This window comes from Lampetra planeri, chromosome 12 (genome assembly GCF_965212315.1).
Source record: "Lampetra planeri chromosome 12, kcLamPlan1.2.h2, whole genome shotgun sequence".
NCBI classification, from domain to species: Eukaryota; Metazoa; Chordata; class Hyperoartia; order Petromyzontiformes; family Petromyzontidae; genus Lampetra; species Lampetra planeri.
Genome location: NC_136118.1, coordinates 194,801 through 218,204, shown reverse-complemented (window position 1 = coordinate 218,204; position 23,404 = coordinate 194,801). Strand labels below are relative to the sequence as shown.

The window sequence follows — 23,404 nt, the reverse complement described above, 5'->3', positions numbered from 1 at the left end:
ACATGGGGTTGCCACTTGTCTGGGGTTGACCTGGACAGTGTAATAATAGAATTAGTGTCTGTTCGAATGGCAGGATAAACACCGCCCGGGTTTTTTGCCCATGAAAAAAAGTGGAAACCCCTACCCACACACACCTTCCACAAGCACAGAGAGCACGGCCACAACAAACGTACTGTGCCCACACCGCACGCGCGCGGTGCAGTTTAATATAAACGGGGAGGGGGGGGGTGACACGTGGCTCCAGGCACCCTGCGCTTCTCCGACCGCGAGCCAGCGACCCCGAGATGCACATCGCTCGCTTGGCTCGCTCGCCCGCCCATTCGTCAATGTTCGTCGAGGTGAAACCCTCGTCCCCACGTTCATCACGTGGGGGTTTCAAATGCAACGATAGCAAAAAAGGCGGCTAATTACAGCGCTGCCGCCTATGTACAACCGTGAATATAAATCCAAATTGTTATGATACATCATCATCATCATCCGTGTGGGGGGCCCCACGGACCCGTTCTGCCCCCGGGGCCCCGTGTCTGTTGAGACCCTCACTTCCTGAGGCGCCGTTGCCTGAGCAACAAGCCGGGCCCATGGGGCCAAGACGGGACGGAACTTCAATATGAACCCCATCCAGGAGTGTGCACGGAGGGGGCGCTCCGAGGGGACGGGGGCTTGGGCCCCCTTCCTGACGGCTCCCAGGACTGCTGGGAACGTGAAAGAAACCCGGTGTGAGAGTAGCGTCAGTGAATGCGCGAGTGCGCTGTGATTGAGTATGATGTGCGTCTGGTGTTAGCCAGTGTGCTGTGCGTGTGGTGTGCTGAGTGAGGTGCGGGTCATATAGGGTGTCGCCAGGTGGAGGTCGTGAGCGCAGTTGCTCTCTGATGCCGAGGAGGTGGCGGTGGAGGAGGTAAAGCCACAAGGTGAGCACGGCAGCCAGCGGAGGCGGCGTCCAGGGCCTGAGCTCGCGTTCCACCGTGAACGCACGGAAGAGTGCCGAGGCTGGAGGGGGCGCTCAGCTGTAAGTGGCCTCCACTGCATCCTGCGGGGAGCAATCAACATCAGTGAAGGCAGCCGCTGTCTGTTGTAGTGCACTGCACGTGCGTTGTAGGAGACGCGGCGGACGGGAGGTGCAGGTGGTGGGAGCTGTGGGTGGTGGGAGATGCGGATGATGCTTCCCCCCCCCCCAAGCGCCACACTCGATGGGATGAACCTCGCTCTGAATTATGCATGTGGGCGGTAATGGTGGCTTGTTTGCACAGCAATGATTTTTAGCCGTGCGCAGATCAAACTGAAAGCACTCGCTGCCTGACAGCCAGGAAAGGTGGGGAGGCGGGGACAGCCGAACATATGCAACTCGTGGGTGCCGTCGCGCCTCCTGAGATTTTACGAGGCCTCGTCACGTGCATGGGTCAGAGCACGAGGGCCACCGTCATGGACATTGAGTAAATTTTTCACGAAATCAATTAAACTCATGGCAGCGAATAGCCAGCGTGCCGCGGTGACGAAGAGTCATGGCGTCGACCGCTCAGGGTGCCACCATTATTTATCCAAGTCATCTAAAAACGGTTAATTTATGTTCTCTGAATTGAGGCAATAACCGATAGTAAACTTCAGTCGTTGATAGTTTCAAGTTCAAGGGACAAGGCCTGTACATGTGGCGCACTGTGCCTTGTATGTATATGTATGTATGTTGAACTTCTATCACCCTGGAGGTGCGGGGTGCGTTCCGATGGGATGAGAAGTGGAACCATGGCGAAATGCACCACGTAGCTCAGAATTCAGCCTTCAGCTAAAACTTAGCGGGAGTTTTATTTTCTACACGACTTGTTTACCTGAGGAAGCCTCACCGAGTCTCGACTCTTTTTCAGGGTGATCGTGTTAAGTTTTTGCAGGAGGTGGCGACGATTTTGTGAGTTATCTTTTAAAATTTCGCTCAAATTTGGACCATGACGGTGGAACATAATGGCTTTTATTCTTCATTTTATGTCACGGAATATGTCATGCCCACTGAAGCAGATGATGCGAAGTATTTAATAGCAGAGGTGTGGACTCGAGTCATGTGACTTGGACTCGAGTCAGACTCGAGTCATGAATTTGATGACTTGCGACTCGACTTGGACTTGCATAACAATGACTTTGTCCCACCTATGAGATGTGGACTCGAGTCATGTGACTTGGACTCGAGTCAGACTCGAGTCATGAATTTGATGACTTGCGACTCGACTTGTACTTGCATAACAATGACTTTGTCCCACCTCTGTTTAATAGTCAAAGCAAGTAGCATTAACCAGGGCGGCTTGCCAGACCCCTTCAGCAACCAGTAAATGTGCCACTGCTCTGCTATGTCAACCCGGACATCCAATATCCCCCCATAACCTAGAAGTAGCGAAGCTCCCTGTGTGGGGACGTGTGAGTCAGTGGAAACCACGTCACCATGGGCCCCCATCCCATCCCATCCCCTCACCATGCCGCCGTGATCACTGCCCCGAGAGCTGTTGCTCATCGAGCTGCCGACATGGTGGCACTCGCTCCTAGGACGTGCCCCTTCTGCTGCCCCATCCTCGGACTCTTCACCATCATCAAATTCTACAAACTGTTCACTGTAGAACTCGTTTTCCTCATAATCGTCGTAATCATCGTCGTCAGAGGAGCTTGTGAGCCACGGGGGCACGCGCCTCTGTGCGGGGCTCCGGGCCCGGCACTGACTCAGCTCCGCACTGGGATCCTGGTGCCGGCAACACAGACACGGGCCAGCGTCATCACCCAGCCACATCTTCCTACCCATCCGCCATGATCCATCACACACCCACTAGCCACCATTATCCAAAACACCCATACTGTCCAGCACACATCCACCCACTGTGCACCCCACACACACATTAAATCAATACTCTACATTATGTACACACGCAAACATCCATAACGCACCACAAACTAACCCTTACAATACTGTACGTCTACGTAATGACACATGCGTCACATGCCCAGCCATTAAACCAATCCTGTACGTGCAAGTACGTATGCATACTACTCATTCCATCTGGCTGGGTCAAATAATTGAATGTGCCCCATCATTGATTCTGTGTTCTTTATTCTATTCTGCGTGTTTATCCAGGAAAGCCATGAGACTCTATTTCAGGAGGGTCCTGCCAAGTTTTGCACAGTAAAGGGCAATTATCACTACGCATTTTCAATCAAGTAATTTGCATCGTACTGTGTAAAATTTGGCCAATTATAACCATGACGCCGGGACACAATGGCCTACTATTCTTCAAAAGAGATAACGGGATCTATAACATCCACTGTAGAGCAAACACTGCATAGTATTTCAAGGTTATTACACCCGAAGTAATAACTGGGTCAGCCTACCAGATTACGAATCGTGAACCACTACAATATGCAGTAAACGTGCTACCAATGGGCCATATGTCAAGATGTTACCAGGGTCTGGGCACACGAGTACGTACCCTGAGCCCACGTGTGGAGGGATGGAGTCGTAACCTCTCACCTGGGCCGCTCCGCACAGCGAGGAGAGCTGCTGCTGCTGCCCCAGGTGGAGTCGCTGCTCCAGTCCGGGCGAGGCGACGTCTCCCAGCGGCTCCAGGCAACGAGCCGGCACCAAGCCCAGGCGACCTCTGACCTCAGCGTGCCGCAGCCCCGCCGTCCGCAGCCTCGGGCCGTCAGCGAGGATGGCCACACGAACCACCTCCCCTGCGCGTAGCCCCAGCTGGGCCAAGATGGGGGCAGCGCACGCACACACTCACGTACGCACGCAGCACCCCCCATCGTCCTGGCTTCTCAATGTGAAATCACCTCGTGGCTCATATGGCCATCCCTGTCGCCTCTTACCAGGGGCAGGTCAGAGATCGGTGCATCTGCAGGAGGCTGGTAGTCACACAGCGCTATGTAGGAGGCCAGCTCTGGTCCTGCCCCGTAGCTCCCAGTGTCACGGTCGGGACTGCCGGCCCGGCTCTGTGAGCTCAAGAGCAGGGTTAGGCCTCCTGCTGCACAACACGAACCCCACACACACGCGAACACACGCGCACACGTCGGCTTACAAGGGCAGTGGTGCTCGTGCCAGGCGGTGGTGGAAGGTGCAAGTGGCTTAGTGCTGATAGTGAGTGCTGGTGACAAACGTTTGTCCAAGTGCTCGTGTTGTTGGATAGTGTTGATTGTGGTCGGTGATGGATTTTGGTGGTGGCTCTTGGAGTTGGCAGTGGGTGCCGTTGATGGGTACCAAGGCGGTTGTCTTGTTGCAGTAGGTGGGTTCTCTTGCAATGCCAGGAGGCCCCATAACCATGTACAGGCTCGGAGGACCCCGCGGCATCAGTGTGGGAGTCGGTGCAGCGGCTGGTCGCTGGGGGGTCGCCCTGCCAGACGGGACCAGCGTTCAGTGGAAATCCCAAGACTGACATCCAAACCGAGTCCCTAGCCACAAGGGAGCAGGGCAGTCGCGGTGGCACCAGGGTGCCCAGGTGTGTAGACGCAACATCTCACCACCAGCCTCGTATCACTCGGCTCACGTTTGTTTCCTGCATTTAACATTGTCTTGGGGACGCCCAACATTAACGTAAATTGGGGCAGCTACAAAGCAAACAATATGCGTGCGAGGCAAAATGAAAGGAGGAGCGTGTTTGTGTGTGGTACATCGTTTGTGTTGGGTGTCAGAGCTTTGCGTTGTGTATTCCCTACGGTGTTTACTGCATCTGGGGTAGTGTGGTGGGCCTGCAGCGTGTTGTGTATGTAGTATGTGTCATGTGTAGTGTGTTTGTAGTACGTGTGTGTGGTGTGTACATAGTGGGAAGCACAGGTGGTGTATCTACCAGTCATCTCAATCAGTCAACCGAAACAGCCAGGTCTGTCCTGTGACCAGCCAACAAGCTTTCGACGTTTCACGTGAAGACCTCTAAGGGCACTTAGCCTGGCACAAAGTTAAGCGGTGAATGGCGGCCGTTACTGCTGTCCGTGTGCATATTCTGGCTTGTTCTGCCTGCACGTGTGGCTGGGCTGTACTTTCGAGCCGCTCCTGGGTAGGTACTCGAGGAGATAGTCATCCATGGTGGCGTCGTGCAGCGCCTCCTCGGCCTCCTGCACCAGGGGGCCGCCGGCCACACCCAGGGCCCGCAGCTCCTCCACCAGGCGACAGAGCAGGGCACCTCGTGCGCCGCACTTCCCCACGACGTTCGCCAGTCGCGCCTGCGACGGAAGCGAGAGTGTACGTTACGGGCTGCATCTCTTTCGCTGCACATGTTGCACAAGCAGCAACAACAACAGCAGCAGCATTTGCCACGAAGTGGCGGTGATGTCACCACAACACTCAAGCCAGTCTAGGTGCCCTTTGAGGCCACGTGAAGTGTCGAAGGCTCGCTGACAGGTCACGGGACAAAGGTGTTATAGGTTGACTGATCAATGACTGGCAGATGCACCAACTGTGTTGCCCACTGTGCCAACTTGTTGCGTTTAAGCCGCCTGGTGCTCCGCTTGTTGTTGTGAGCGTCACTTCTTTGCACTCTTTTGTTGTTGGGGAACAACTGCCTCCAGCTGCCCAGTAGCGTCCTTCACAAACCTCCACAGAGGCCGATCTTGACACCGCTGTACTAGTCATCGGCAGCTTCACACTCTTCTGTACTGCATCAGTCCAAATCTTCTCTAGCCTATTCCACACCCATTTAGCCCCTCTGTCTGGCCAAACAGACGCTGCTGCGGTGACTGGGTTGCGTGACAAAGCCAATTTAACTGCGTCTGCCGGAGGAGCTCACCGATGGGACAGTATCCAAATCTTTTACAGATCTGTGAGTTCATTACACGATGCCAACTCCAGCTGCAAGTGATGACAAAATTCTCACTTGCAACTTTCATCACGAGGCCGAAACCAGGCTACTGTGGGCTTCAATGGGGTTTTAGGTGGATGCACTGCAGGTGCATTCCGTCACAATGCAGTCCAGCAGATGTGGTTGCTGTACGCACCTTTAGCGGAGCCACAACAAGCTCGGCCTCAATCCTCTTTTGTTGGAGCAATGCGATCTGCGTGAGCGGCACAGAAGCACAACCACCCACATTACCACCTCGTCTGTGCTGACCAGGCAACGGGCAGTGTGTGTGTGTGTACTGTACACGTGTGTGTGCAAGTTCAATAGTGGGGAGTGGTGGCATAGTGGTTATGAACCTAGAAACCCGAGTTCGATTCACAGCCAACATCACATGACAAATATCTGAACGAGTTCTGGACCTTCCCGAGGTTGCCTGAGCCTTAAATGAGTATCTGGTGCGGTGTGTAAACATGACCACTGGGGAGACAAAGGTGGCTTGACATGGTGCTAGCCACATCGCCTCCTCGTGCTATGTGTTGGCCTTCACAGGTGCTCCATAAAACACTTGCTCCGACATCTTCTTGGTTCTTTCGGTAAAGTCACGTAGAAGGGAAATAATAAAATAATAAAAATAAAACATAATAAAATAATTCTCACGACGTTTCGGCCACAACGCAAGCAGCCGTCCTCAGGTGAAGAACAGGGCTGTCGGAAAGACAGCGTCTGAATGGGCACCACCAGGCTTGGCAGCGTATATTTAAGCTGGGTTGGAGGGGGGGAAGGGGCGCCTTGACAAAGGAATTTGCATATCAAGAGGAATTTAGCATATTTATGGCAAATGCAGATATGGGATTAGTCACTACTTGTGGAATACGTAGGAAGTGGGGGGGTTTCAAAGTCATATTATCCCCGTGCAACAGTCTGTTAAGGTTTTTTGTGCACGTGCAATACCTGGCTCTTGAGACTCTTGTAGCTCTGCAGCAGAAAGTTGATGTCCGTGCCGCCCTCCCTGGTGCTGCTGCTCTCCCTGTGGCCTCTCTCTTCGTTCTCTGGCTGCTCTCCGTACTGAGCCGGCCCTTGTGGATGTGTTCCCCCTGCTCCGCCCCACTTCGGCAGGGTGGCTACCGCACGTCCCTGGAGGGCTTCCGCCTCGCGCGGCGGAACCCAAATGTCGGGCCCCTCCCGCTCGCCATCTCCGCACGACGCCGGCAGCCTTCCCCCGTCAGCGCGTCGCTGGGATCCATCTCGCTCGAGTGCGGCGATGCGTTGCTCCAGCAGCGTGTTCTCCCGCTCCAACTTTCCGACTTCTTGCGCCATCGCAGCTGTCGTGCTCCATGCGCCCGGCTCCCTGCTCGGACTTTCTGACACGAAGACGGCGGCGGGCCGGAATCTGCCACCGCAACTCGCCCACAGTTCTTGGACGTCGCGTTGAATGCGCACGTCCTCCCGTCCTTCCCTCGCCTCCTTCTCGTCGTCCCGCAGCGCCGACAGCCTCCCCTGCAGCATGCCACGCTCCGCCTCGCTCCGCTGCAGCTGCTCTTGGAGAGACCTGAGCAAGGCAGACATTTCCGACGAAACCGGAGCGTCTGCCGTGTCGGTCGTGACGCTCGTTCCATCCGTGATTGCCGAACGCTGCCGTCCCATTTCTGCGTCTGTCATGCACGCCGCGTCGCTCCGACTGCAGCCCCTTCCCAGCTGAGTGTGGTGGCGACTCCGGGTGCCCGCCAGCTGCTCTTGCGCATCACCCTCGCCGGCTGCCCCGCGGCGCTCTGCCCGGGCATTGGTGTTTTTGTCACCGCCCGGCTCTCGCTCCCGGGCTATCCTCTCCATCTCCCCCTTCATGATGTTGTTCTTGGTCACAAAGAGGAGGTTCTCTCCCTCGAGTTGGCTCAACCTTTCCATCAGGAGCTGGTTCTCATGTATCAGAGTGTCTTCTGGCCTGAAACAGCTGCTGCTGGTGACACCGTTGTCTTGACTGCCGTGGCTTCTGTTTCTATCTTCTGCATTTACCTCTTCCACGTCCTCCCTCTCGTCACTCCCCTCCCTGCTTGTGGAATCGGAGAGGCCACAGAGAGTGGCGCTGTCAGCCATCTCTTGTGCTCCGCGCGAGTGTTCCTGCCGCTCTGCACACTGGACACAGCCAATGTAGCACAGTTATCACTGTGGACAGCACCAGGTGCTGGAGTTGAATGGTATGTGTGTTAAACTTATTTCGCACCGTACGTAGCCAACCGTGCTAATCAGAGAAGTGCAGTTGTCAGGGTCAGGGCTGTGTCACATTTTGTGTGTGTTTTGGCTTTGGGGTAATTTTTTTTTTTAATCCAAATTTTCTGTAAATGATGATAAAACGTATGCAGGCTGGAAACAAACCGATTCAACTGCACCCAAAGGAGTGCTGCTCACAAACGGCAGGACGGCAGGATGGCACGACTCCCATCACACTTGCATGCGACCAATGCATCGCATGCAAAGTTCTAGTTCCAGAGCCAAATGAGGCCACCGACTGATGAAGAGTTGAAATCGTGGCCGTCCCAACATATCCAGCGGCCACGTGGTCAGCTCTGTGGAACTGGTGGCTCAGACACGGCTGAAAGCATTGTGCATGCCATGTGGTGGTCACGTGACTCGCATACAAGCATGATGGGGAGTCATGTCGTTCTGGCTGACTGGTGTGTTGGAGTTGTGTGAGGATTGTGTTGGGGTTTGTGGGTTTGGGTTATAAAGTTAAAGAAGACAATTACAAAGGCCCTGGTGTGGCGTACAGTGTTGTAATTCTTCAGAAACGTGGGCATTAAGAATGGACAAAGTGGAAAATCGGGGAGTTTTCAAACGTGGGTTTGGCGTCCAATAGAGAATATGAGTTGATAGAGAGGAATTCCAACAGGGCAGTACTTAATCAAGTTCAGCAATAAACTCAATGGCAACCAATCAAAAGATGGCAACATAACTGGAGAGGACATATCTAGGTGTGAGGTCTTGCAGAGAGATGCTCGGGAGGAAAGGATGATTGGAAAAAGGTCTCGAGGTTTGACAAGCTTGAAAAGTAGGAAATGTACTTGTAACTGAAAAGGGAAGCACATAATCAGATTGACGGAGGAAGAATGGTCAGGGAGAGGAGGCCGTTGCTCACCGCATGCCCCTCCTGCTGGCGAGCAGCGTGAGTCTCCCCGGCCGTCTCGGAGTGGCCCTCGCACACTCCCTCCAGCCAGGCCAGCAGGGCAGTCGGACCTGGCTCACCTGGCTCCTCTAAATGGGCAAAGCAACGCGCGACAGCAGGCCAAGCTGCTTCGTGAGCTCCTTATCCCGTGCCTCTGTGCATTTGCGTCTCAGCCATGCACAAGTTTTTTTTATTTTGTTTAGCCGGCGAACACTCAAGAGACCAGGAGAGTCTCATTCGCTGCATCACCAATATGACAAAAGCAGTAACATAAAACAAAGAACAAAGAAGGTAATATAAATCAGCGCAAAAACAACTGCATTACATAAGAAATCAAAACATTAAATCAGATAAATTCCTGTTACAAAAATTGCCTCCAATTACTTTTTACATACTGTTAGTACTGTAAAGAGTTTCAGAATGCGCTGTGCATTACGAAGTGTTGTGTATGCTAACATTACCACGAGTAGAGAGATCTCTTAACAGACCCCGATCACCAGCCCCACAGTCCCCACGAGACTGCGGCCCCTGGTCCCAGCAGATCCCCTCAGCTGTTTAACCCATTGGAAAGTTGCCGCCTTTTGCCTTTTCAAATCCGCCAACCAAGCCAATTCCACGATCATTTACCGACGAAGCCGTTCGGCCCGAGTGGCTGTGCCAGTGAGGCAATTCGTGGTCTCCCGGCTCGACGTGTGCCCAGCCAGTGGGTGGCTCTGTACGCCCAATCCAAGCGAAGGGGCCGTTTATCCTATGGGAGGAGTGCGGCTTTAACAAGATCAGGGCGATCCTACAGTACAATTAAGTTAAGAAACATCATGGAATTCGGGCGATTATTGCACTAGAATATAAACAGACAAGGATAAAAATCAAATGTGTTACAGCTGTCATATAGAACTGCAGCTTGGCTCGCAGATCCTCGTTTGCTTTCTCTTTAGTTTTAGGAGAACCACACCACTTAGTGAGGGACAACCAGCAGAGCGTCGATCCACACCGGCATGTATTGGCTAACGTGACTGTTAATGCCCAACTAGATCATGATGCAATCACTTCGGCAGGAGTGATTGAAAGGCAGAGGCCAAATCCACTCAATAACAATAGTGGAAGGCTGCTAAACGTTAGTGCAGCTTGCAAACACCAACACGCTAAACCTGTATCGGCGCATCCACACAATATCGTGACTGCACTCCACATCTGCTGGACCAGGGGTCGGCAACCTGTGGCTCCAGAGCCGCATGCGGCTCTTTAAGGACTGCTTCGTGACGTTATTCATTAAGGACCACCGTCCCGTATTCACCACGTGCATTGCAGATCTTGAAATCGTGAGTTTTTTACGAATTCGATCAAAATGGCTCTTCTTGTTACTTTGGTTGCCGACCCCTATGCTGGCCCGTATAGTGACGGAATAGCACATTGCGGGCCGCACGTCCTTGACACCAGGACACGCACACATAGGTAGACACACGAATGTACGCGCACGCACAGGTGCTCTGCGCACGCACGCACTGGTGATGGTGCCCAGGGTCAGTGTCGTCTGCAGATTCTTGTTGAGGGTCGGGTCCATCGCGTTCCTCCAGCGGCGTTCTAGGAGCTCGTCCCAAAACACCATCTCCCCACTCTGCACTCACATGCGCGGACACACACAGATGCCCACTTGCAATGATAAACACGAACACCTGCTTGCACACACACATATAACTTGTTTAAGCCTTGGGCACTTGGGGCAAGTACATTAATGAACACCTATTAAAGCCAACATTGCTTACGATTACAAGAGTGTGGTGTGGCCAGTACCACGCCAGACCGTCTTTGTCTTCCCAGTGCTGATGTTGGTGCACCCCACTAGGTACTCATTTAAGGTGGAATTGACTCAAGAGAGGCCAAGGACAAACTCTGCTTCTGTTTGCCACTGATTTTACCCGTGGCCAAGAAACGCATGTTGCCGGGTGTGTAGCTCCACTGCACCAACACTCATGTAAACCGTCTGTCGACTGTTGGGGTAAGTGCCACGATAGCGAGCACCTATTGAGTGTGACATGGCTACCCTTCTCTCCCAAGTCTTATTTTTACACCAGGCAAGAACTTGTTCGGGTATCACTCGCTACCGATGCTGGCCGTGAGCAGGAATCGAGTTCAGGACACCGAGTTTGAGGCGCAGTGCGTTAATCAATACGCTACCACTCCTCACACACACAACGACAAGATAAATATCCCCCCTATAGCCATAACTCTTCGGGCAAGTGCTGTTTGCGAGTGCCTATGAAGGCCAACCTTCATAGGGAGTGAGTGGCCAGCACCACGCCTGGTCACCTTTTTCTCTCTCGTGCTGATTTTTATACACCACACCAGGTACTCATTTAATGCTGATTCGATGTAGGGGAGGTCAGGGACTGGTTAAAATCACCAATGTTAGCCTAAAGTGGAAATAGAACTTGGGTCACTGGGTCCATAGCTCGGTGCGCTTAACTACTACACTACTGCTGCCCGCAACAACGACCATCATTTGCCACTAAGTGGTGGTGAAATCACCGTGGCACTTATGCCAGGCTAGGTGCACTTTGAGGCCACGCGATGTGTTGAAGGCTCGCTGGCAGGAGGTCACGGGACAGATCCAGGTGCCGTGGGTTGACTGACTGAAATGACTGGCAGATGCAGCAACTGTGCTCCCCAATGTGCCAACTTCCTGTGTTTTAGCTGCCCGGCACTCTGCTAATTGTTGTGAACATCACTCCTCTGCCCTCTGTTGTTGCTGGAGGGCGACTGCCTCCAACTCCCCAGCAGCATCCTTCACGAACCTCCACAGAGGTCGATCTTGACACTGCTGGTACCAGTCATCGCCAAGTCCAATCAGCTCTACATCTTTCTGTACGACATCAGTCCATCTCTTCTATAGTCCGTACCACACCTGTTTAGCCCCAAATATCCACCAAAACAGTAGCTGCTTGGGCATGCGGTGGCTGGGCATGCAGGCTACATGACTCAGTCAATGCAGCCTCGCTTGCCGGAGGATTTATGAGCTCCTCGCACAATCCAGTCTGGTTAAACCAAGAATGGATTGTTTGCAGGCCAGCCTGAATGTTTCAAACCTGCGCAGATGTTCCTTTAGAGGTTTCCACGTCTCGCAAGCATCGGGATGGGAGGGCATGACTGTGGCCGAGAATAGCTTTGTATGGAGCAACAGGCCAGATAGATTCCACACAGCGTTGCGCAGATGATGTAAATATAATGCTGCTCCACTGATTCAGTGGGACCTCGGCTGCCAGATTCCAAGAACACAGGATGAGATGTTACTATCCTTTGTGCAAGCACTTCCAAGAGTTCATGAACAGTGAGCCTGGTGAAATTTGGGGAGCGCATCGTCAGTAGTGAACCTTTGGTTCCTAGGGTGTTTCGGCCTTTCATACTATACACCCTCCCCAAAGGCGGCCAGCGACAGGGTGATCAATCCTACGCTTGCGTCCCATTCCCAATTAGTCATAGGAGTTGCCTTGTTGTTGATAGCCAACATCCCATGGGACTATGCATGGCAGGGGCGTCCTCCTCCCTGAGTCAAGCATTGTTGACTGCATACCTCCTGGCCCTCTCACTTTGGGGCCCAGCTTGGGTCTTTCCTCTTCATCCAGAGCCACTGACTGCTGCCTTCTGCCGCCTCCGATACAGCTCTGATTGCCGAACGCTGGCTCTGGCCCTTAATTCCCAGGTCTCTAAGCAGTCTGGTTGTAGATGTTGCCACAAAACCTCTGCAGCCCACCAGATAGCTTCCACACAGCGTTGCGCAGATGATGGAAATATAATGCTGCTCAACTGATTCAGTGGGACCTCGGCTGCCAAACCAGAGTGCGTCATAAGCACACTGCCCAAGTACGGAAACATCTCCACTCTCTCCACAACTGCCCCATCACTCATGGGGAGTTGAGGGAGGGGAGCATTTGATGACGTAAAATACTCAGGCATGTGCTTTGTTTTTGTGAGGCTGATGGTAAGGCCCCATCTCACACGCACCTACACACACTCATACTGCCTTTCACTCTTGGACACACCTTCAGCTGAGAGCGCAGTTGGAGAAGTGACCGCTTGAGCTCCTGATATCGCGTTGGCTTCTCATCTTCTCCCTTGGAGATAAACGGACAGCACACAGACACGTGACCCACGTGGACACGTGCACCTTCATAAGACTCCCTGGTTGTGCGGCACAGGTACCGAGGTGTATGGTGGAAAAGTGCATATATGGCAGAGTGTGTAATGTGATGTGCATCAGCCAGTCATCTAAGTCGACCCGTGGAACCTGGGTCTGCCCCGTGATCTCCTGTCAGCGGGCGTTCGACACTTAACGTCGCCTCAACGTACACATCGCCTGGCACAAGCGTCGTGGTGACGTCACCACCACGTAGAGGCGAATGGCGGTTGTTGTTGTAAAAGGTGTAGATAATGGAGTGTGGGAAGGTGTGTGATTAAAATGTTATGGGTTGCGTGAGAAAATTTGAAAATGTGTGTGTGTGTGATGGGGTGGGTGTGTGTGGGGAACGATAGTGTAGCGGTTAGCGCGCTGCGCTATGAACCCAGCAACCCGGGTTCAATTCCCACTCACGGCCAACACCAGTGACGATCTGAACCGGTCCTAGGCCTCCCTCAGGTCGACTCAGCCTCAAATGAGTACCTGGTGCGGTGTGTAAACATCGCCACTGGGGAGACAAAGGCAGTCGGGCGTGGTGCTGGCCACCCACCCCCTCGTGTACCGTTCTGGCCTTCATAGGTGCTCGCTAACAGCACTTGCCACAACAATCTGTTAAGCCCATACGGGGGATCTTTGTGTGTGTGGGGAGCGACGGTGTAGCGGTTAGCGCGCTGTGCTACAAAGCCGGCGACCAAAATTCAATTCCGACTCATGGCCAACACCAATGACGATTATCCTGAACTGGTCCTGAGCCTCCCCTAGGTCGACTCAGCCTCAACTGAGTACCTGGTGAGATGTTTAAACATCGCCACTGGGGAGACAAAGGCGGCCGGGCGTGGTGCACCACCCACCCCCTTTGTTTGCCAGGCTGGCCTTCATAGGTGCTCGCTAACATCACTTGCCCCAACAGTCTGTTAAGGCTATACAGGGGATCTTAGTCTTTTGTATTTGTGTGTGATGGGGTGGGTGTGTTTGTGTTGTGTAATGATGTGTAATGGGGTAACTAGGAGGTGTGCCCACCATGCTGTCTGCGATGGACTTGCACAGTTGAATCAGCCTCCTGCTCTTTGGAGAGGCCTGCACAACACGAAAGCCATGTGGGGTGGGCGTGGGAGGGGAGGCAAGGCAGCATGAGCATGCGCGAGAGTGATGGCATCTTTAAATTAGCTTTATTAAACATGTGCAGCAGCAGTCTGAGATGCACAATATATCTCATTCTTGCAAATGAGACTTTCCTATTCTCAACCTGGTTAAACAAAATAAACGTAAATGAGATCTGCAATGGGGCAATGGGAATCGGGGTCAAATTTGGTCTTTGGGGGTCATGCGGTGATGTGATGATGTGGCGAGGGAGATGGAAAGGAGGATATATGACGAGGGGAACCCACGTGCCTGCCCCTATGAAGGACTGGAGCCTTGCGTGGCTTTTGAACGAACACCATTATTGGAAGAAGCCGAACCACAACAGGGCCTGAAAAGATTTTGCACTGCTCAAGACGTGACTTTGCATCTACATTAAGAGCTTCCGGGAGGAGAATGCGTAAAGGTAACTGCGGGTGGGTTTGGATGAGACGTCACACCGTGGTGAGTGCACAGGGAGGCCTGGTCGTGTGCTGGGCTGTGGCGTCCACACAGGATCGTGCCGGGCAGCCGTCCTCACCGCCGTTGTTCAGCTTCGTGGCCTGAATTTAAAGACGAGAGATCGGTCGGTCAAACCCTGTTGGTGGGGGTGCTGGAACCATGGCAAAGGCGCGTTGGGGCTGCCGGGGTCTAAGTGTGGCTGAAGACTCCAGCGTCCAACGGTAAGCGTGGTGGAAGATTCGTGTACGGTAATTTCACACAGTACGGTGAGCATTACGTTACTTTAATGATATATATATACGGATATGTTCCATGCACAAACGTTACCTGTGCATGGCACATTTAGTGTGGTCTACACCTAAATCCAAGTCACTCAACTGGAGCGAGATAGGGTTTACCCTTTCTGGCATTAAAGCAGGTGTTAAGATGTTCTTTGCACTGTTCCCCTTTGGTGTTCTCTGGTCTAACGCTGTTGAGATGAGGCTATAAAGAAGGATGTCACTGATGTAGACCAATTTCAAAGACAATGCATAAAATATCAGAGCGTGTTTGTATGTTTTGCCAAAAGTGTGTGTGGCTAATGCAGACTTGACACCTTACAAATGGTTTCTATTTGGTTTTTGAACATCTTAACACCTGTTTTATTGCCAGAAAGGGTAAAACCTTGTTTTTCTTCATAGAGTGCATCTGTGTGTCTGTGGGGCAGTTGACCCTCTGCGTGGTGAAGTGTCTCTGTGGTGCTGTGTGACGCTGTGCCGTGACTGAGCGACGAGGTGGCATTCTCACCGGTGTGGGCTCCTCTTTCTGCTCCTCCTCACTCGAGTCATCCTCCGTGCTGCGCCTCAGCTCGACTTCTTGCAGCCACCGCTTGCAGCTGATGCACTGCAGCTGCCTCCTCTCAATCTCCAATGTGACATTGTCTGCCTGTAACTTGGTGATCTCTTGCTGTGATGTGACATTGTCTGCCTGTATCTTGGTGATCTCTTGCTGTGATGTGACATTGTCTGCCTGTAACTTGGTGTTGTCTTGCTGTGATGTGACATTGTCTGCCTGTAACTTGGTGATCTCTTGCTGTAATGTGGCATTGTCTGCCTGTAACTTGGTGATCTCTTGCTGTGATGTGACATTGTCTGCCTGTAACTTGGTGATCTCTTGCTGTGATGTGACATTGTCTGCCTGTAACTCGGTGATCTCTTGCTGTGATGTGACATTGTCTGCCTGTAACTTGGTGTTGTCTTGCTGTGATGTGACATTGTCTGCCTGTAACTCGGTGATCTCTTGCTGTGATGTGACATTGTCTGCCTGTAACTCGGTGATCTCTTGCTGTGATGTGACATTGTCTGCCTGTAACTTGGTGTTCTCTTGCTGTGATGTGACATTGTCTGCCTGTAACTTGGTGTTCTCTTGTTGTGATGTGACATTGTCTGCCTGTAACTTGGTGATCTCTTGCTGTGATGTGACATTGTCTGCCTGTAACTCGGTGATCTCTTGCTGTGATGTGACCTTGTCTGCCTGTAACTTGGTGATCTCTTGCTGTGATGTGACATTGTCTGCCTGTAACTTGGTGATCTCTTGCTGTAATGTGACATTGTCTGCCTGTAACTTGGTGATCTCTTGCTGTGATGTGACATTGTCTGCCTGTAACTTGGTGATCTCTTGCTGTAATGTGACATTGTCTGCCTGTAACTTGGTGTTGTCTTGCTGTAATGTGACATTGTCTGCCTGTAACTTGGTGTTGTCTTGCTGTGATGTGACATTGTCTGCCTGTAACATGGTGATCTCTTGCTGCGATGTGACATTGTCTGCCTGTAACTTGGTGATCTCTTGCTGTGATACGACATTGTCTGCCTGTAACTTGGTGATCTCTTGCTGTAATGTGACATTGTCTGCCTGTAACTTGGTGATCTCTTGCTGTGATGTGACATTGTCTGCCTGTAACTTGGTGATCTCTTGCTGTGATGTGACATTGTCTGCCTGTAACTTGGTGATCTCTTGCTGTGATATGACATTGTCTGCCTGTAACTTGGTGATCTCTTGCTGTAATGTGACATTGTCTGCCTGTAACTTGGTGATCTCTTGCTGTGATGTGACATTGTCTGCCTGTAACTTGGTGATCTCTTGCTGTGATGTGACATTGTCTGCCTGTAACTTGGTGATCTCTTGCTGTAATGTGACATTGTCTGCCTGTAACTTGGTGTTGTCTTGCTGTGATGTGACAATGTCTGCCTGTAACTTGGTGTTCTTTTGCTGTGATGTGACATTGTCTGACTGTAACTTGGTGATCTCTTGCTGTGATGTGACATTGTCTGCCTGTAACTTGGTGATCTCTTGCTGTAATGTGACATTGTCTGCCTGTAACTTGGTGTTGTCTTGCTGTGATGTGACATTGTCTGCCTGTAACTTGGTGATCTCTTGCTGTAATGTGACATTGTCTGCCTGTAACTTGGTGATCTCTTGCTGTGATGTGGCATTGTCTGCCTGTAACTTGGTGATCTCTTGCTGTGATGTGACATTGTCTGCCTGTAACTTGGTGATCTCTTGCTGTAATGTGACATTGTCTGCCTGTAACTTGGTGTTATCTTGCTGTGATGTGACATTGTCTGCCTGTAACTTGGTGATCTCTTGCTGTGATGTGACATTGTCTGCCTGTAACTTGGTGAACTCTTGCTGTAATGTGACATTGTCTGCCTGTAACTTGGTGATCTCTTGCTGCGATGTGACATTGTCTGCCTGTAACTTGGTGATCTCTTGCTGTAATGTGACATTGTCTGCCTGTAACTTGGTGTTCTCTTGCTGCGATGTGACATTGTCTGCCTGTAACTTGGTGATCTCTTGCTGTAATGTGACATTGTCTGCCTGTAACTTGGTGTTCTCTTGCTGCGATGTGACATTGTCTGCCTGTAACTTGGTGATCTCTTGCTGTAATGTGACATTGTCTGCCTGTAACTTGGTGAACTCTTGCTGTAATGTGACATTGTCTGCCTGTAACTTGGTGATCTCTTGCTGTGATGTGACATTGTCTGCCTGTAACTTGGTGATCTCTTGCTGTAATGTGACATTGTCTGCCTGTAACTTGGTGTTCTCTTGCTGTGATGTGACAATGTCTGCCTGTAACTTTTCATCGGATGCCTGTAATCTCTCATTCTTTGCATGTAATGTAGTGCTGTCCGCCTGTAATCTTACAATGTTTTCTTGTAACATCGTGTTATCCACCTGCAATGTAGTATTGTGCATGTGTAATGTGGTATTATCGGCTTGTAGTTTTACATTGTCTGCCTGTAACTTGGTGCTGTCTGTGTGCAGGTTTGCAATGTCTACTTGTAGTTTGGCAACAGTTGCTTGTAATGTTATACAGTCAGTCTGCAGTGTTGTGTTCTCTGCCTGTAGGCTTGCTGTGTCCTCCTGTAGTGCAGAATTCTCTGCCTGCAGCGCATGAGATGCTCTCTCTCCCGGCAGCTTGAGCTCGCCGATCCGGGCCTTCATCTCCTCCAGCCTGCGCATGAGAAGCACCTCGCTCTCCAATGCTTGCTCCAGATTCTCTTGCACCTCCACCCTCGCCCTCCGTTCCTTCTCCAACTCCTCGTGCAGCCTCGCTTCATCACGCAGAACCTCTCGCTCCTGGATCAGGGCCTCATCGCCCAGCTGCAGGCAGCAGGAGAACCTGCCGAGCGTGTGCTGCTGCAGGACGGCCAAAGACTCGCTCGTTTCCACGGTGTCGCCCGGGTGATCGTCGTCACCGACGGCCAGCGGCTCCAGACCCAGTTCCGCGGCACTCGGGGCTGCCGACCCTCCCGGCTCCTCCTGCCGCCCCTGCAGGGCCTGCAGCTGGGCGCGCTGCGTGCACTTGTAGTGCTCGAAGTAGCGGGCCTGAGCGCGGAGCTCTGCCTCCTTAGAGAGGAGCAGCTCCTGGGAACGACGGAGGCGCTCGCGCAGCACCAGCTCCGTGGTCTTCAGGCCCGACACCTGGGACACAGCAGCAGCACCAGCAGTAGCAGCGACAACGTCGACAACACGGTCACTGGGAAACTCGCGCACACAGGGCATGCAGAGCGAGGAACAGTGAGTGAGTGCTAATAACGCGAATGTGGCGTGGGATGATGTAGTGGGGTGCAAGCGTTGCGGGTCGATTGTGCAGAGATATAAAATGCAGCCGCACCGTGGCTTGGAGGTCACGCTGCGTGCACAGCAAGGAGCGCAGCCGAGTCTGCAGAGTGACCACCTCCAGGGCCTCCTCGGTCTCCCCAGGGCCCCTGGGCCCTCCTGGGCCCTCTAGTCTCCCCTGCGCTCCTGCCGCCTCATTTAGCTGAGCTTTGAGACGGGCCTCAGACTTTTCGAGCTCCTGCACTCTGCACACGGGGCACAATCCAAAAGCATGCATTTAATTACGCACAAGATGGTGGCAACACATGGGACGAACAATGATGGTTCGAATCCAGCAGACCTCCCTGGTTAATACTGCGGTTTTTCATTTCTAACCATAAAATACTACACACTATCGGCTTCGCAGTGGATGCTAAAGAACCTGTGACATAATTCGAAGAAGAGTAGGCCATTGTGTGCTGCCATCATGGTCCATATTTGCAGCTGAACAAGCACACATTTGCAAAAATAAAAAACTTGGAGGTAGCAGTGGTGATGGTGTCTCACCTGTCCAGGAGTTTGGCCTCAGAGCACTGCAGGGAGGAGACCTTCCCGTGGAGAAACCTCTGCTCCTCTTGGAGAGCAACCAGTTCTTGGGTGAGTGACTCCACTTGCGTCCATGCCACCTGCAGCTCTTTGCCGGTTTTCCGCTCGCGCTCGCCAGCCTCGAGCACGTCCTGGGGGGGCAACGCCAATCGCACTGATTACTCAACGGTCGCCACAGCCCTGCTGAGGGCACAACTCAGCTGTTGAGCCACGCACCTACCTGCTGCAGATGGGAGCACCTGTTGCGCAGCGCAGCTTCTGTGCGGGCGAGGGACGCGTGGGCGGCCTGGGCCGCATCCCTCTCCTTGCGAGCGGTGGCCCCGGACTCCCTCTCCTCCCGCACGGTGGCACTTGCTCCGTCCAGCTGCTCAACCAGGCGAGCGAGCTCGGCGCGGGCCTCGTCCCGCTGGGAGCGCAGGGCCACGCTGGTCCGCTCGGCCCCCTTGGCACGCTGGCCCAGCCGCGATGCCTCGCGCCTCAGCTCTGCGCCCGCCATCTCCAGCTGCTCAATGGTGGCGGACAGACGGGCCTCCCTCGCGGACGCGTCGCACGTCGTTTGGGCCAGGGTGGACGCCCACTCCGCCTCTCGCTCCGCGAGGGCGGAGGCCGCCGCGTGCATGGCGCCGTCGTGCTCTACTCGCTGCGTCTGGGGGAGGCAATGGAAGCAGCAAAGGTACCATAAACGCTGCAGCTACAGGGAGTTGACAGCGTGGATGGCTGGGGAAGGAAGATGAAGACTATGGGGGCAGCAGAGGAGAATGTGCAACCTCCCACTGAGCCTTGGTTTCTGGAGCAAAGATATGTGGAGTGAGAAAAGAGGGGAGAGTATAAGTGTTTGGGTTGTGTCGAAAGCGATAGTGGAAAGGTTAGTGCGCTGCGCTACGAATACGGTGACCCGAGTTTAATTCCGATTCACGGCCAATATCAGTGACGATTATCTTAACCAATCCTGGGCCATCCCTCGGTCGACTGAGCCTCAAATAAGTACCTGGTGTGGTGTGTAAGCATCATCACGAGGGAGACAAAGACAGCCGGGTGTAGTGCTGGCCACCCACCCCCTCGTGTGCCGTTCCCGTCTTCATAAGGTGCTCGCTAACAGCACTTGCCCCAACAGTACTGGGTGAGGTTGGCATGGCAAGTACACGCATCAGCAGCAACACAAGCAGCGGTAGTAGTGATGCACCCCCACACCTCCAGCTTCTTGGTCAGCATAGCCACCTCCTCCTGCAGTCGTGCGACCGCTCCCTCAGCAGCCAGCGCCCGCGCAGTCTCCCGCTGCCACTCGCCATTCAGTTGCTCCAGGGAGGCCTCGGCCGCTCCTCCTCTCGCCCTCCAGCGGTGGAGCTCCTCGCCGAGCGAGCGCTGGCGCCGGCGCACCTGCCACACGCGGTACAATCATCGCTCACCACCCTTGCCGGCACCACCACCGCCGCCTCATCGCCGCCTTATCGCCATGGCTCTCGGCTCCCACCTCTTCATTGCGGATGACGAGTCGCTGATGTGTGGCCTCCATGTCCTGCAGGAGGGCCTCCTGCTGAGCAAGTCGAGCCGCCATCGCGCGCTCCGTGTCAGCCTTGGCCTCCAGCAGGGCCTCGCCACGGACCAGTCGCTCCTGTAGGGCAGATGCCCTCTCGTCCGCCACACCACACTACCCAGAGAGAGGTGCACGCAGTGATCTACTGCAGGCAGGGTGTGGTCTGGCACTCTAGGACTGCAAATTAGGGGCATAAGGCATTGGGCCCCTGCTTGCCCTTGTGAATGCGAAGCTGCGTGTGGCTGCCCCTTGCCTGCTCTTCGGTGACACGGAGCCGCTCGATGATGTGGCGCTCGCTTCTCTCCTTGGCCTGCAGCTCCTCCCGCAACCGGTCCCTCTCCTGCTCGAGCTCCCCCAGACGCTGCTCCTGCTCGGCGAGCTCTCCCTCCAGCACAGTGAGCAGACGGGAGCCGCCGGCGCCACCGGGATTCATGGAGGCCTCGGCTGCCAGGCTCAGCTGCTCGTGGAGGTGCTCCCGCTCTTGTGCAATCTCCGGGAACTCGAGCGCCGGCTGCCTGCTCTTGGCCGCGTCCACTACGGGGCACGGACAAGGATCACGCAATTAACCGTCGGGCGCGTTGCGCATGCAGGTGAAGTCACGCAAGGTTCAGCGGGAGGGGTTCATGCCCAACGGCCGAGACGGTCAGACGGGCGTCCCGCACCTTTGTGCTCAGCGAGTTTCTTCTCGGCCGCGTGGCGCTCTTGGCGCGCCTCGTCCAACTGCTGCTGCAGCCGAGCCTCGGCGGTGGCCCTCTCGGCGAGCTGCCGCTCCAGGCGGGTGGCCCGGTCACGTGCCCGGCCCTCCCTCCCCACGGTTTCACGCACGACCTCCGCCTGCTGGGTGGCCCGACGCTCCGCGCGCCGCTTCGACAGCTCGTGCTCTGTCACGGCGTCCTCCAGCTCAGAGACGCGCTTTTGCAGCATGCGGCGATCGGACTCCAGATCGGAGACCTGCATCAAGGGTCAGCACGGACGAGCGTGGGGGCAAGGGTTATATGCGCAGTGCAAGCACCACCCATACACACGATGCTGCCGATTCTGTAAGGTACCTTCACTTGCTCTAATCGTGAAGTCAGTGGTGATGATGGCAGTAGTGGTGACGACAGTAACGGCAGTGGTGGTGACGATGGTGATGGTAGTGGTGGTGACGATGGGGATTGCGGTGGTGGTGACGATGGTGATGGCGGTGGTGGTGATGATGGTGATGGCGGTGGTGGTGACGATGATGATGGTGATGGCGGTGGTGATGACGATGATATTCGCGGTGGTACTGGTGGCCCGGCCATGCCTGCGTGGTCAGCTCGTCGAGCGACACCTCCAGCTGTGCCCGGAGTGCCCTCTCATCCCGCAGCAGGCGATCCAGGCGCTCCGTACGTGCGTTCATCTCCTCCTCCACCTCCTCCTTCTCTTCTTCCAGGCGCTCCACCTGCCAGCGGCACGGGCAATACGTGTTCGCGTGGATGACACACGCGACCCCCCCCGGCCCTGCCGCGTGGCCCCCAGTCGGGCGTGATGGCAGTGAAGCGCACCTGCTGGAAGCGTTCAGCCAGCCGTCGTTCCGTCTCGGCATGCTCCGCCAGCCTCTCCTCCAGTCGCGTAGCCTTGAACTGGGCCACACGTGCCTGCTCCTGCAGGGCTCGCTCGCGGCACGCCCGCTCCGCCTCAGCGGCCTCCGCCAGTTGCAGCAGCCCCTCCAAGTTGGAGATCCTCTCGAGCAGCGCCGATGCTTCGCACTTCGATCCCGAACCGCACTCCACCGCACTTTCCGCCAGGTTCGCAGACGATGCCTCGTGCCGTTGTGGTGCAGGCGACGTCGGCCCCTGGGTCTCTCCAACATTCTCCGTGTCAGGCTCGGAGATCCTCCGGTTGCCGGGCGACCAAAGGCCGGTCGCCGGCTCGCCACCCGCAGCGTCGCCGCCGCACGAGTCAAGGGAGTCGAGGCATTCGAGCTCTCGCACGGCGGCGAGCCTCTCGCGCAGGGCCTCCAGCTCAAAGATGGCTCGCCGGTGGTCAGTGCGGCTCTGCTCCAGGAGGCCTCGCAGCCGCCCCACCTCCGCTGTGGCCTCCCGTAGTCGGGAGCGCAGCGCCCCCCGCGCTGTGCAGCCCGCCTCGCCACCCTCCCTGCGCAGCTTGCGCACGTCGAAAGCCGCTGCCTCGCGACCCAAACCGTCGATGCACTCGCCGCCAGAGTCGTTGCCTATCGGCTCGGGCTGTGTGGAGTCTCGTGCCCCCCACGCAGGCATCGTGTGCACAGGCGCCGCGTGCGCAGACGTCGCCTGTACAGGTGCCCCGTGCGCAGGGGTTGTGTGTGTAGGTGTTGTGTGTGTAGGTGCTGTGTGCTCGCGCATGTGGTCCTTGCCCCCCACGTGTCCCCCATGACCCCGGTCGTACCCCGCGACCGCCCCTTGCTCTGGCAGCCACAGCCGCGTTCCGCCCGCGCACTCGGGTGCCGAGAATCTGCGCCGCGAGAGCGTGAA

General features: G+C 54.6%; 1 protein-coding gene across 1 annotated transcript; it reads right to left on the bottom strand.

The window, feature by feature from the left end:
* Positions 1-170: 170 nt before the first annotated feature.
* Positions 171-23,274, bottom strand: LOC144721785 (uncharacterized). The gene is made up of 24 exons (XM_078599708.1): positions 22,457-23,274; positions 22,191-22,353; positions 21,977-21,987; positions 21,590-21,878; positions 21,181-21,461; positions 20,865-21,041; positions 20,585-20,770; positions 19,614-20,039; positions 19,355-19,524; positions 18,864-19,053; positions 15,494-18,670; positions 14,707-14,808; positions 14,147-14,203; positions 12,993-13,064; positions 10,459-10,570; positions 8,929-9,044; positions 6,750-7,928; positions 5,956-6,012; positions 5,002-5,184; positions 4,226-4,358; positions 3,838-3,992; positions 3,497-3,715; positions 2,453-2,713; positions 171-1,027 (listed from the first exon to the last, which is right to left on the bottom strand). The coding sequence occupies exons 1-24, from the start codon at positions 23,168-23,170 to the stop codon at positions 1,001-1,003; spliced, it is 8,457 nt and encodes a 2,818-aa protein (XP_078455834.1). The 5' UTR covers positions 23,171-23,274; the 3' UTR covers positions 171-1,000.
* Positions 23,275-23,404: the final 130 nt, after the last annotated feature.